Here is a 14,482-nt window from a genome sequence, read left to right as displayed (position 1 = left end):
TTTGGTATCAGACATTTCTTAAATTGAAGAAGGAAATTGGGATGACCAATATATCCAACTTGGTTTAAAGGACGCAATGTTATAATAATATTATTATTATAATTGTTAAACCAAGTAATTAATAATGAGTTAGTTTGTTAACAAGCAATTGAAGTGTGGTAGTGGATTTGCAGAACATGGAGCATGGATTAGCATTACATGGAGCATTAATCCTAATTGTTAGCTTTATTTGTGATTATCCTTTAGTATAAATAGGTTGCTATTGTTCATTCATTAATCATCAAGTAAAACATTTTATTCATTCCTCTCTCTCTCTTCTCAATATATATAAATATAATATATAGATATATTATAGATATATTATATTAAATATATTATATTTAATATATCTTACATTTGGTATCAGAGTCAGTCAATCTTTCAACCCCGAGATATTTCCCGTAGTGAAATATGACTACAAATTTCAATATTGTATGGTCGGGTCCCAAATTGGACGGGAAACTCGATTACAATTATTGGCAAATTATGATGTCCACACATTTGCAAGCTCAAAATCTTTGGAGCTTTGTTGATCCCGGTCTACCCGAAGGAGCTGATGCAGGCGCTATACGGCGAGATAAATTGGCCTTGGGTCAGATTCACCAAGGTGTTCATTATTCCATTTTTGGGCAATTAGCTCATGCTCAAACAGCAAAACAAGCTTGGGACATCTTAAAGGTGTCACACAAAGGAGTCGATCGGGCGCAGAAGTCTAAGTTGCAGTCGTTGAGAAGGTTGTACGATAATTGTGAGATGACCTCTACAGAAACAGTAGATACGTATTTCACTCGTCTTATTGATATGGTGAATAAGATGAGGTTATACGGAGATACAATTGAAGATGGTGCAGTGGTTGAAAAAGTTCTTCGAACTATGCCGATGAAGTATGACCATGTGGTGGCTTCAATAACAGAGTCACACACAACCGAGCTCTTATCAATTGCAGAGCTGAAAGGTATGATAGAAAGTCATATTGACAGAATTGCGTCAAAATCGGAACCACTAGCTGAAGAAGCTTTGAAGAGTCAAGTCACCCTTAATGTGACTGGCACTAATCAAAGAGGTGGAGGATCTGGTAGAGGTTGTGGAAGAGGAAGAGGAGGATCTAGTGGCAGAGGCCGTGGTAACTTCAACCAAGGAGGAGGTCGTGGTAACTCCAACCAAGGAAGAGGTGGAGGTAATACCAAATAAGGTAAATTTCCATTTCATTGCTACAATTGTGGCAAGTATGGGCACAAGATTGCAGATTGTTGGTATAATGAGGACAACAATCGTGGAAATCAAGCAAACATTGCTGAAAACACTGCTGGAAAGTCTGGTGAGAGTTCTGAAACCTTACTTTTGGCCAGTGATAGTTTTTCTGCAGATAAGAACATATGGTTCTTGGATACTGGGTGTAGTAACCATATGTGTGGGAAGAAAGAATTGTTTTCTGAACTGGATGAATCAGTTCGGTCTGAAGTGACATTTGGCAATAAGTCAAAGGCGTCAATTTTGGGAAAAGGTAAAATCTCTATTCAGTTGAAGGATGGTACTCACAATTTTATATCCGATGTGTTCTATATTCCTGAACTACACCAAAATTTGTTGAGTATGGGTCAGTTGTCAGAAAAAGGATATAAGATACATATTGCTCAGGGGTGTTGTACCATTGCAGATGCTAAAGGAGTTTTGATTGCAAAGGTAAATATGTCTCAAAATCGACTATTTCCTTTGAAAATTAAGCATACTCTCCTTGCTTGCTTTAATTCTGAAGTTTGTGATGAAAATTGGTTATGGCATATGCGATATGGGCATTTCCATTTCTCTGGATTACACTATCTTGCGAGAAAGGAACTTGTTTCTGATTTACCTGTTGTGAATGTCCTTGATCGTATATATGAGATTTGTGTGATTGGGAAGAAGCATAGAGATCCATTCCCTGTGGGCAAGTCAAGGAGAGCCACAAAACAGTTGGAGATTATTCATTCAGACTTGTGTTCGTTGGAGGTTCCCTCACATGGAGGTTGTAAGTACTTTACTACTTTCATTGATGATTTCAGTAGAAAAACATGGGTTTACTTTCTGAAGCAAAAGTCTGAAGCATGTGATGTTTTCAAACAATTTAAGGCTTTTGTTGAGAAGCAAAGTGGTTATGAGATTAAAATCTTGAGAACTGATAGAGGTACAGAATATATTGCCTGTGATGATTTTCTGAAAGAAAAGGGTATTCAGCACCAAATGACAACTAGATACACTCCACAACAAAATGGAGTGGCTGAGAGGAAGAATAGATCTATCATGGATATGGTGAGGTGCATGTTGAAATCCAAGAATCTGCCTAAACCTTTTTGGGCAGAAGCTGTTGCTTGTGCTGTCTATGTGTTGAATAGGTGTCCAACTAAAAGTGTCCGTGATAAGACACCCGAAGAAGCTTGGAGTGGGAGAAAACCCTCTATCAAATATCTCAAGTTTTTTGGATGTTTGGCATATGCACATGTGCCGGATCCATTGAGAAAGAAGTTGGATGATAAAGGTGAGAAGTGCATATTCATTGGTTATAGTGACGCTTCAAAGGCTTATAAACTATACAATCCTGAAACTAAAAAGGTTGTTATAAGTCGTGATGTCACTTTTGATGAATATGGTGCCTGGGATTGGTTAGCTAAAGATGAAAGTTCAGTTGTTATTCCTGTTGTTGAAAATATTGTTGATGAGCAACTGATTCCAGATAATGTCCAGTCTCCTTCACAGCCAGAATCGTCAGTTCGACGATCTCAGCGCGAGCGCCACTTACCAGCTCGCTTGCAAGATTATGTTTTGGGTCATGATAATGACCTGTCTGATGAAGAGATTATTTAATTTGCTCTCTTTGCAGCTTGTGATCCTTTAACTTTTGAGGAGGCTGCTACAGAAACTCATTGGCTTAAGGCGATGGATGAGGAGATACGTGCCATTGAAAAGAATGGTACCTGGGAGTTAACAGATTTACCTCCTGGGAAGAAGCCAATTAGAGTAAAGTGGGTTTACAGAACGAAATACAAATTAGTATATCCAACTTGAAGACGAAGACATTTCTTAAATTGAAGAAGGAAATTGGGATGACCAATATATCTAACTTGGTTTAAAGGAGGCAATGTTATAATAATAATATTATTATAATTGTTAAACCATCTAATTAATAATGAGTTAGTTTGTTAACAAGCCATTGAAGTGTGGTAGTGGGTCTGCAGAACATGGAGCATGGATTAGCATTACATGAAGCATTAATCCTAATTTTTAGCTTTATTTGTGGTCATCCTTTAGTATAAATAGGTTGCTATTGTTCATTCATTAATCATCAAGTAAAACATTTTATTCATTCCTCTCTCTCTTCTCAATATATATAAATATAATATATAAATATATTATATTTAATATGTATTATAGATATATTATATTATATTTAATATATATTATATTAAATATATTATATTTAATATATCTTACACAATCATTCAAAAAGACAAAAGTGTATATAGTATTATGGTGATTATGGTATACATTTGTAGGAAGACCAAATCAGACGCCAATTCAACAGCCTCAACTAATAAGCAGCAAATTAATTATAGATATATTACTTCAATATAATAATCTAAAAATTAAAGCAGCATATTTTTAGCAGCCTAGAGGCAGCTCGCCGGCGTAACTAAACCGGAAGACGTCCCACTAGTTTACATTGTCCAACGTTATACCATTGTAGGGTTCTGTCTTGCTGCAGTCAAACGTCATCGCAACTTCCGTAGCTGATGTTCCATGTATGTCCCGGTACTTTATGTTGCTTATCTTCACACCAGAGCCCTAAGATAATTAACCAACAAAAAAAATGTTAATTAACATTAACGTTAATTATATATGGAAAAGGAGATTTAATTAATTTAATTTTTGGTGTTTTCGTTGATTTTAAGGTTTTGAAGATGGTGGTGGAACTAGGAATATAATCGACCTGATGAGGACAACTTTGGTCGTTAGGACAGTAATTTTGATCGATGATGATGGGGTTTTATACGTCAGACATGACTGCATGTTGGAAAACAATATTTCTCACAAACCCGTTGCTTGGCCTTGTCTACGTTTTGATCCTCAACCCATTTTTAGTGCCGGTAAACGTAGCGGTTTTAACTGTCATATTTTGTACTCCAACCTTGCTCTTCCCAACCTAAACTCCCAATGATGCGGGCTCACAAAGACCTATAACAAAGACGGCTTAAGTAAAGGCCGCAATGGAATCAAATTCACTGCTAGAAATTGTGCAATTTTCGACCACCTGAAAGTGATCTTAAATTAAGTTGAAAGTAAAAAAGTGGTAAAAATAGCAATAAATGTTTTTCCAAATACCAAAAGTGGTCGGAACAAGGCTTTTGACTTGATTTAAGATCAATTTCAAGTGGTCGGAAATTTCATAATTTCCAGCAGTGATTGTTTGTTTAAGGATGTTTGTAATTTGACCGACCTGATTCCGTGACCGGGCCGCACGCGATGTTTTCAATCCACAAGTTGGAGTTGCCGAGGCCCATGGAGATACAGTCGTCGCCGGTGCCGATGTGGGAATTCAAGATTGTTACACCTGACGACGATTGCACGTGGATTCCGTCGGTGTTGGGGCTATTTCCGGGAGCTGAGATCTTCACTCTTTGCAACTTGGCGTTATGGCAGCTGTCAATGCGAATGTGAAATTTCTGACTATTTTTTGAACTTAGTCCGTTGACAACAATGTTGTTTGAGTTGTAAAACGCCAATGTCTGTATGTACGTATATATTTACTAAAAGTTAGAAAAAAAATAAAAAAAATACGTCCGGACAACTCTTGCCGAAATTTTTGCAGGACCAAAGAGGAGCGCCCTGAGCGTCTAGGGTTCCGCCGACAATGGAAACTCCGGTCACCCTTTCGAATTTGATCCAATTATCATCCTTTCCAATCACATTGTAGTCCGATGGAGCCACAAGTGTGCCATCCATTTGAATCGAAATGACATTGCTCTTGCATGTCTGCCTCCCGAAACTCACACTCCCAACCAAGAACCTTCCTGCCGGCATGTAAATGGTGGCCGGAGCAGTGGAGGCACACGCCGCCGCCCATGCCGCCAGAAAAGCCTTGGTGGAGTCAGTCTTGCCATCGGGTTTTGCTCCATAGCTTTGAATGTTGTACCTAGCATTGGGTGCTAATGTACATGTTACTGTTGTTACGAACATAAAGATGAAGACAAGTGGGGAAAAAATTAGTTTGCACACTGCCATGTTTGTATGTATATGATGATGGACAGGGACGGATCTACTTAAGGGGGTAGGAGAGCCCTGCCCCCCCCCCCCCCCCCCCACCCCATCCCACCCTTACCCTCACCTTAAATTTTTTAGTAAATATGTATGTATATATTGATATAGTAGGGATAAAATACACTTTTGCCCCCCTTTAATTTGTTTTTTAAACAATTAAGTTTATATTAAATGAACTCAAAATATATATATTAAAGTTTCAATTTATTAAATATATAAAAATAAATCAAATAATTAAAGTGACCATTTTTCTTTATTATCTAATTTTTTTAATCAAGATTTTAATAAAGAATGACATCAAGTATACATTTTAATTTAAAAAAAAAATCTCCAAATTTGAGATATATGCTTTGGTTTTATTAGTTATATATGTTGATTAATTAATTAGTGATTTATTGTGTGTTTTAATTATTTATTTACATTTTTAAGATGTACATTTGCTAGTTTAAATGATTAGTTTTGAAATAGACAAAAATTAATATTGATTATTTAATTCGTCTTGATTTTTGTCTTTTATCTCTCAAATTTTGAAATATTCAGTTAACAGTAAAATGAATATAAGTTAATTATGAAAAAATTTGATGATGACAAAACTTTTTATTTGATGTTATGTGACAATCTATATTTAAATAAATGTTGTTGTTATTGTTATTATTATATTTTGTGTTAAGTGAAAATTTTCTAAAGTAACGATCAACAGCTGTGTCGATCGTACTTATATAATTATTTATTTCATACTTTATTACATATACTATAATTAGAAATCATTATTAATAATAATCACAATAATGTATGGTATATATAATAATATGGTGAGGTTAATTATAATGTCGACTAACATTGTAAATTTTCTCTACTATATCGGTCCCCTAACTTAAGTTTTCTGGCTCCGTCCCTGATGATGGATTATATGTATTATAGAGAGAGAGAGGAGTGGTGAGAAGTTGAAGAAGAGAAAAGGGTATTTATAGGCAACGGGGTGAACAATAGTTGATCTAAGAAATTGAACCATCCATACATGCATGTGTAAATCATGTGTAGCATTTTTCAATGTTTAACTAACAATTGATCTAAAAAAAAAAAAAAAAAAAAAAAACAATTGATCATCCTTTATAGCAAAATGGATAAGAGTGAGGCAAAGATTTAGAGAACCAAGTCTAGCTCCTGCCTACCAAATGTGACAATTAGCTGCTAAGCAATACCACTACAAAAAAAAAAAAAAAACAAAAAAAAAACAAAAAAAAAAAACAAAAAACAAAAACAAAAAACAAAAAAAAAAAAAAAACACGAAAATAGCAAAAGGAAAAAATCCTTAAATATTAGATTTGAAAAATTAGTATCCATGAAAGATATGTAATTAATGTAGGCAAATTATTAACTGCAAACACATAAAATGTTGGTTAACATATTATTTGTCTGCAATTAACATATTTTTATACCTAAATTAACAGTTTGTCTGTAATTACCATGTGATATGTGATGTGCTTTTAATATGTTTACATGTACATATAGAAACAATTAAATGCAAGTATAAAATATGTCAACTATAGGTACAAAATTTGAAGGTTATTTTTACATTAAAGTCCACAATTCAAGATAGATCGTGGTCCATGGTATAATTTGCCGGGAACTTACCCCAACAAATCTCAATATATCTGGAGTCCAATTATCATTATGGATAACATGATACTAACTCATAACTAAGTACTCTATAGGCATAAATTTTTTTGTCAAAGACTTTGTGATCAAGCGACATAACTGTGACTCTCCCAAATGGGAGGTCGCAAATTCGAACTTCAGTAGGGCATTGACTCTCTGTGCTTCAGTAGGTTAAAAAAGTGTGTTTGGTCAAATACTATATTGTAACATGGTCAATAGTACTCAAAACTCAAAAGTAGAGTTTTTTTATGAGTAGGGTTTTTTTAAGACAGTTATAAGATTTTACACAAAATTACGGTGAACTCCTAACTTTGAGTCAAATGTCTCGGTCTTAACTGTGAGCATATAACTATTAATGTGCAATCCAATTATCAGCTTAGACTTTTAGTTGAGATGGAGCACATGCTTCAACTTTGTGGTTAGTCACGTTACTATGACGATGGGTTTATGTTTAGTAGTTATTTTAAGAAAATTAGTTAGAAATATTGCTATAAATAGCATGTCAATTTTCATTGTAATTCATGAATTAAAATTCATTCAATCAAAGAGTGTCTCAATTGATTGTTCATATATTTTTTTATTCCTCTCCCCTTCAGGTATACGGTATATAGATATATTATATTTAATATATCTAACATTAATTCTTCCTCACTTTATCTCTGATGCATTATGTGTTTACATTTCAACTTGAATTAATGAATTCTCATCTTGCTTTCAAAAAAAAAAAAAAAAAAAGAACCAGCACACAATTCAACATCATTATATATACTCCGTACTACACATCAATAACTTTCCTAATAATCCTGTTTTTAATTTTAAACAAAAAAAAAAAAAAAAAAAAGTTGCAAAGATTCATGCATGTTCACGTATGGGGGACGTGCCGGCCGGCAAGATAATTAATACGGGTTTAATACTCATATTGCGTATGCACTATGCAAGTGCAATAATTGAACTCAAAATTGAAATTCATTTTTTCCTTAATTAGAAGGGGTAAAAGCAATAAAAAAAATTTATATAAATTGAAATTATTTTAAGTCAATTAAATTCGAGAAGAATATTCATGACTTTGTGGTCTAGTGGTACAAAGTGACTCCCAAATGAGAGGTCATGAAAAATTATTTAACGCCTGCATGGGTAGCTCAACTGGTCATAGAGGTGAAACTTTGGAAGAATGACCAGGGATCGAGTCTCACCCGCGGTAGTGTGGGGGCAACCTCTCAAAGTGAGGGGGGCTCCTTGTGCGCAGTCTCTATGGTTCATGTTCAGTTGAATCACCACAATTTACAACCTCCCAAATGTTCTGTCGGGTTGGGGTTCAACCTTTTGGAAGAATGAAAAATTATTTAACAACCCCAAGATAAAAGATGAGTCATTCTTAGTCATCTAATATGCATAGTGATTTACCCCAACCAAATTACAATTTGAGTCTTGGAGATTTTGTTTTGATGGGATATATACCCCTAGCCATTATGGATGGTTGCATCTCCAACCCATTTAACATCAAAATATCAAAAATTATCTCCACCAAATGTCACATCAAAGAGAATATTTTCTTCACTAAATTTTATTCATCTCCAATCCATTACACCAAAACATCAAAATCTCCATCAAATGTTATTTTACGTTAAAATAAGGGAAAATTGCAGTTTTCGTCCCTAAGTTATACGGTAATTGTAGAATTCGTCCCTGAGTGTTGGTCATGCTCACTTTTCGTTCCTAAGTTATCATTGGCGTTGCACTTTTCGTCCCTGAGTGATAGAGTAATTGTAGAATTCGTCCCGGAGTGTTGGTCATGCTCACTTTTCGTTCCTAAGTTATCATTGACGTTGCACTTTTTGTCCCTGAGTTATACTAAAATTGCAAATTTCGCCCCTAATCACTAGTACATAAATGGTATACTACGTCACTTAATAGACGATGCTTTTTTTCCCTGAGCCACACTTTCGTTCTTTTAGAAGATGCGGACGCGGAGGATGGATGGGGATGGAATTCGGAATTAAGTGAACCACTTCTTGTGGTTGGCCAAGCAAGGGAAACTAATGACTAATGAGGAACGTTTTAAGCGTCACTTTACAACTGACCGGATGTGTTCTTGTTGTGCAGATACGCCAGAGTCGTTGGATCACATATTTAGAAGATGCCCGGAGGTGGCTGGGCTTTGGGAGATGTTCATGCCTCGGGGAGTTGCTCAGATGCTGCAACCTAAAGCATGGAGCGAATGGTTGTCGATAAACCTCCGGGCAGCCAGGACGGCAGGCTTCGACGAAGACCGGCGGTCACCTTTGGCCTATGCCTTTGGTGGTGCTGGCGGTGGCGCAATGATAGAATCTTCGCAAACAAGAGCATAAACCTCGCCCAGCGGAAGGAATGGATCATCATTCAAAGGGACAAGATTCGAGCGGCATACCAGAAGAAGTAGTCACCATAGCCGGAAGGCCTCACTCCTGGGGTGGCGTTAATGGCGTGGGTGAAGCCGGAGGATGGATGGTTGAAGCTAAACGTAGACGGCTGCTCCAAAGACGTGGGGTTGAAGGCGGGTTGTGGTGGGGTTCTTCGAGACCACCGAGGAGAATAGGTCCACGGATTCACGTTTAATATTGGATCTTGCTCAGCTAATCTAGCGGAAAGGTGGGCAATGCTCCATGGCCTTCGGATGGCAGCGACTAGGGGAGTGAGGAAGCTTATCGTCGAAAGCGACTCGTCATGCACAATCAAGGCAGTAACCAGCGATATCCAGGAGCGCGAGACGGGGTGTAATGTCCTTCAACTTTGCAAACGTGAGCGTAGGAACTTCCAATCTTTGGTGTTCAAGTGTAAAGATTATGAATAAGTGATTTATTAATGAAACTACATGCAGCTATAAATAGCCTTACAAAGAGAAAAGATAGCTATCAGTTACAACAACTAGCCTAACAACTATTATACAGGAGCTAGACTAGGACTAAATATAATAACAAAAGATATCAGCCACACATATCTTTAACACGCCCCCGCAAGATTGAGGATCCGTCGGAAACTCCAATCTTGGAACGAAATTGGAGAAACAAGCCATGACAGACTGTGCCCTTCAAATACCGAAGCAACCATTTAGCAGCCTGCCAGTGCAGCTCTGTAGGCGAGTGCATGAACTGTGAAAGACGATTGACCGCATAGGATATATCTGGCCTAGTGATGACCAGGTACTGCAACAAGCCGAGGAGACGCCGAAACTGAGTGACATCAACCGATGTAGAACTAGACGGTGCAGGTAACAACTTGTCCGAGGCAGCTAGCGGTGTTGAAACAACCTTTGCACCATCCATCTTAAACCGAACTAGAATATCAGTGATGTACTGACTTTGAGTAAGAAACAGTCCAGTTGACGATGGAATAACCTCAATGCCCAAAAGGTGATGTAAGGAACCAAGGTCTTTGAGCGCAAAACGAGCTGACAGAGTGTCAACAAAGCGATTAAGCCAAGCAACATCATTACCTGTTAAGATAATATCATCCACATACACCAGGAAATAAACTACAACATTATTAGCAGAGTAAACAAATAAAGAAGCATATGCTTGTGACTTCACAAAGCCACACTGTAACAAGAACTGCGATAGCTCCAAGTACCAAGCCCTCGGTGCCTGCTTGAGCCCATATAGAGCTTTAGTCAACTTGCAAACATGGGATGGAAACGAAGGATCCACAAACCCCTGTGGCTGCTCCATGAACACCTCTTCATGCAACGTCCCATGAAGAAACGCATTATTGATATCTAATTGGCGCAACGTCCAGCGGTTACTCAGGGCGACCGTCAAAACCACAAGAATGGTCACCGGTTTCATAACCGGGCTATACGTCTCAAAATAATCCCGGCCAGCAGTCTGGAGGAACCCTTTGGCAACCAGCCGTGCCTTGTACCTGTCAACCGACCCATCCGGCTTGCGCTTGACACGATAAACCCACTTGTAGCCAATTGGGACAGCTGCTCCGCGGGGAACCAATTGCCACGTTTTGTTACGCTGGAGCGCTTCAAACTCCTCATCCATCGCTTTCTTCCACCGAGCATCTTTAAGAGCCTGGGCGACGGTAGTAGGTTCTAAAGTGGGAGGCAAGGGATGTGACGTGACGTGGTTAATGACATAATCGGAATACCTAGGATTAGGGCGACGCTCCCGGGTGGAACGACAAACATTACTCAATGGTTGAGATGGTTGAGACTGCGAACTGGACGCAGCTGACTGTGATGGAGTCGGAACTGGTGTTGGAACGGGTGTTGGAACAGGAGTTGGAATTGGAGATGGAACTGGAGTTGGAACTGGTGTTGGAAAGGGTGTTGGAACAGGAGTTGGAACTGGAGATGGAACTGGTGTTGGAACTGGAGTTGGAACACCCATGACCTCCGCCTGTGTAGACAAAGGAGACGACCTGTACAAAATATTGCGTGATTCTGAACCATGGGAATCATAAGGTAAGACGTTAGACGAGTTTTGGAATTCATTATAAGGAAATACATGGGGCACAAACCTCACATGCCTAGATACATAAATACGGTTGTAATTAGGATCCAGACATTTATAACCAGACTGAGTACTGGAGTAGCCAAGAAAGACACACGGGCGTGATTTGGGTTGAATTTTCTTAGTGTTGTATGAGCGTAACCACGGAAAACACAGGCAGCCAAAGGGCTGCAACTTATCATAGTTAGGGAACTGATGGAACAAAACATAAAGTGGAGATTTATTACCTAAGACCGGTGTTGGAAGTCGGTTAATAAGGTAGACGGCCGTCTGAAAAGAAAAGGTCCAGTACGAGGACGGCAGGGACGCAGTTTGAAGAAGCGACAAGCCAGTTTCAACGACCTGCCTGTGTCGGCGCTCTGCAACACCATTATGCTCAGGAGTATGTGGTGGGGTGGTAAAATGAGAAATACCATGATCATTTAGAAATGGTACAAGTTTTATAAATTCTCCCCCATTATCTGAGTAAACAGAAATAATCGAAAGGCTAAAAATTTTTTCCACTAATCTTTTGAACTGAGTAAAAATGGAAAACACATCTGACTTACGCTTCATAGGGTATAGCCAAATGTATTTTGAAAAATGATCGACAAAGATTACATAATAGTGGAACTCATCAATAGATTTTTCAGTTGCCCCCCACACATCAGTATAGATTAATTGTAGCGGTTTAGTACTAACTAGAGTATTTTTTGCGAAGGGTAACTTATGACTTTTATGCATATTGCAGGACGAACAATAAAATTGTCGAAGAGATGACATAGAAACTGGAACATTACAGCGTTGTAACACAAGTTGCAACACCATATTGGACGGATGGCCAAGCTGTTGGTGCCATTGAGACAAACGCGACATTTGTGTAGTGTGTACTGATGGGTGAGAAGCAACCGGACCATAGGAAACACCATCATTGTTCACTCCCCGTAGTAGAGAAATCCCCGTTTGAAGATCCTTAACAATAAAGTGGGAATCAAAAAATTCAACAGACACACGATTAGTCGTACATAGTTGGGATATAGACACTAAGTTAGTGTGCAACTAAGGAACACGCAAGACATTTTCTAAGGTAAGACCAGAAGATGAAGTAGGAATGACAGATCGACCAATATGAGATATTTGTAGGGAATTATCGTCACCCAGGCGCACTTCATCAGGACCACTATACTCGGAGAGTGTCTGCAGCGACTTGATATTGGGGGTGGCGTGATGCGATGCTCCACTGTCAAACAACCAGGGTGGAGACGCCTGCGCAGAATGGGCTGTAGGCGATGTAGAAGTCTGGGTAGTGACAACGTTGTGTTCCCTTAGGAACCTAGCCAGCTTGCGACATACCTTTGTTTCATGACCTGCAAAGTTACAAAATTTGCATATAACCGTAGAGCGATTAATCCCCCATTGTTGCCAAGACGTACGGTTGGTGCCGAAATTAGCAGTATTATTGTGATATTTCTGACCATAGTTCGATTGCTGGTTATTCCGGGAGGACGAGGTCCGCTGAGTGGCATTAGCTGTCGCCAATAGTGATTGGCGTGTATCATCAGCAACCTTCAACTGGCGTTCATGGTCAGTTAGAATATCCGCCAGCTCACCCCACGAGACGGGCGTTTCACGGACGATGACTGCAGAGATAATGAAGTTGTACTCTTCTCCAAGCTGCGTCAACACATACACTACCAAATCTTCATCAGTGACTGGACACTGAGCAAGAGCAAGGTCATCAGCGATAGCCCGCATGTCAGTGAGGTACGCCGTAATGGACGGAGAACCTCTGGGATTTGTGGTGAGCTTTGCCTTGAGGGAAATGATGCGTCCTCGAGAGGCACTAGCGTAACTGGCAATCAGACGTTGCCATGCATCGCGGGCTGTTGTGGCCGAGGAAATGACCGGCTGGATTGTGTCAGTACAGCTGCCCAGAAGTGCACTGACAATAGTTTGGTCTTGGCGATACCAAACAGAATAACTCGGGTTAGCGACGGTGTTTGCGGAATCGGTGAACTTGGCTGGTTCCTTGATGGAACCGTCAACATATCCCAGGAGATCAAGTCCAACAAGAGTAGCGTGGACTTGCAGGCGCCATACTGGGAAATTCACAGGTGTGAGTTTCATAGGGAAGTGTGTAGTAGCGTGAAGCTGGATGACTTCAGTGGTGGCCGGAGTAGTAGTTTGAGTGGTGAACGCCATTGAGTAGGAAGGAAGCAAAGGAGAGAGAAAAAAAAAGTTTCTTTCGTAGGAGATTTTAGGCTCTGGATACCATGTAAAGATTATGAATAAGTGATTTATTAATGAAACCACATGCAGCTATAAATAGCCTTACAAAGAGAGAAAATAGCTATCAGTTACAACAACTAGCCTAACAACTATTATACAGGAGCTAGACTAGGACTAAATATAATAACAAAAGATATCAGCCACACATATCTTTAACATCAAGCATGCGGTACGCGAGCAAAACAGAGTCGCTGATCGCCTCACCTTTACTGCCCTGCTGCATGATCTGGGAGCACATATCTTGGACGGGATGCCTCGGTTGATCGAAGATGTGATGTGGGAGGACATGGTTGGGGCCAGAACGTGTCGTGGCGTTCAGCATAGAGGACTGAACTCCGTTGCTGCTTAATTGTTTTTCACCTGGGTTATTCCCTTTTTTTGTTCCAAAAAAAAAAAAAAAAACAAAACAAAATGAAAGCAAGGGAAAAACAGGAATTAAACAGGTTTTAAGAAAATGCCGTGGATGAACAGTGTCGCGCCATATATGTCGTGGCACTATTCATCAACGCTAAATTTTTTTGCGTTTTGTCATCCCATTATTTGCCGTTTACGCCAAATTTTTTAGCGATTTGGTGATATGGTGTCTCCTTGGAGATGGCCTAACATTAATCTAACATGATTAATTATTGGTAGGGACGGAGCCAGGGGGAAGGGGCAGCTACCCCCCTCACCCCACCCCCACCCCATATATAATCTTTGTATGTATATATGTATAATTTTAGTATTAG

The 14,482-nt window shown here is 39.1% G+C and overlaps 1 protein-coding gene across 1 annotated transcript; it reads right to left on the bottom strand.

The window, feature by feature from the left end:
• Positions 1-4,484: 4,484 nt before the first annotated feature.
• LOC109153924 (polygalacturonase-like) lies at positions 4,485-5,295 on the bottom strand. The gene is made up of 2 exons (XM_019301817.1): positions 4,852-5,295; positions 4,485-4,799 (listed from the first exon to the last, which is right to left on the bottom strand). Exons 1-2 carry the CDS (start codon positions 5,293-5,295, stop codon positions 4,485-4,487), a joined length of 759 nt encoding a protein of 252 aa, XP_019157362.1.
• Positions 5,296-14,482: the final 9,187 nt, after the last annotated feature.

The sequence above is a fragment of the Ipomoea nil genome, unplaced genomic scaffold (assembly GCF_001879475.1).
Source record: "Ipomoea nil cultivar Tokyo-kokei standard unplaced genomic scaffold, Asagao_1.1 scaffold2565, whole genome shotgun sequence".
NCBI classification, from domain to species: Eukaryota; Viridiplantae; Streptophyta; class Magnoliopsida; order Solanales; family Convolvulaceae; genus Ipomoea; species Ipomoea nil.
Note: the sequence above shows the minus strand (reverse complement) of the source record. Positions and strands in the feature narration are given on the sequence as shown.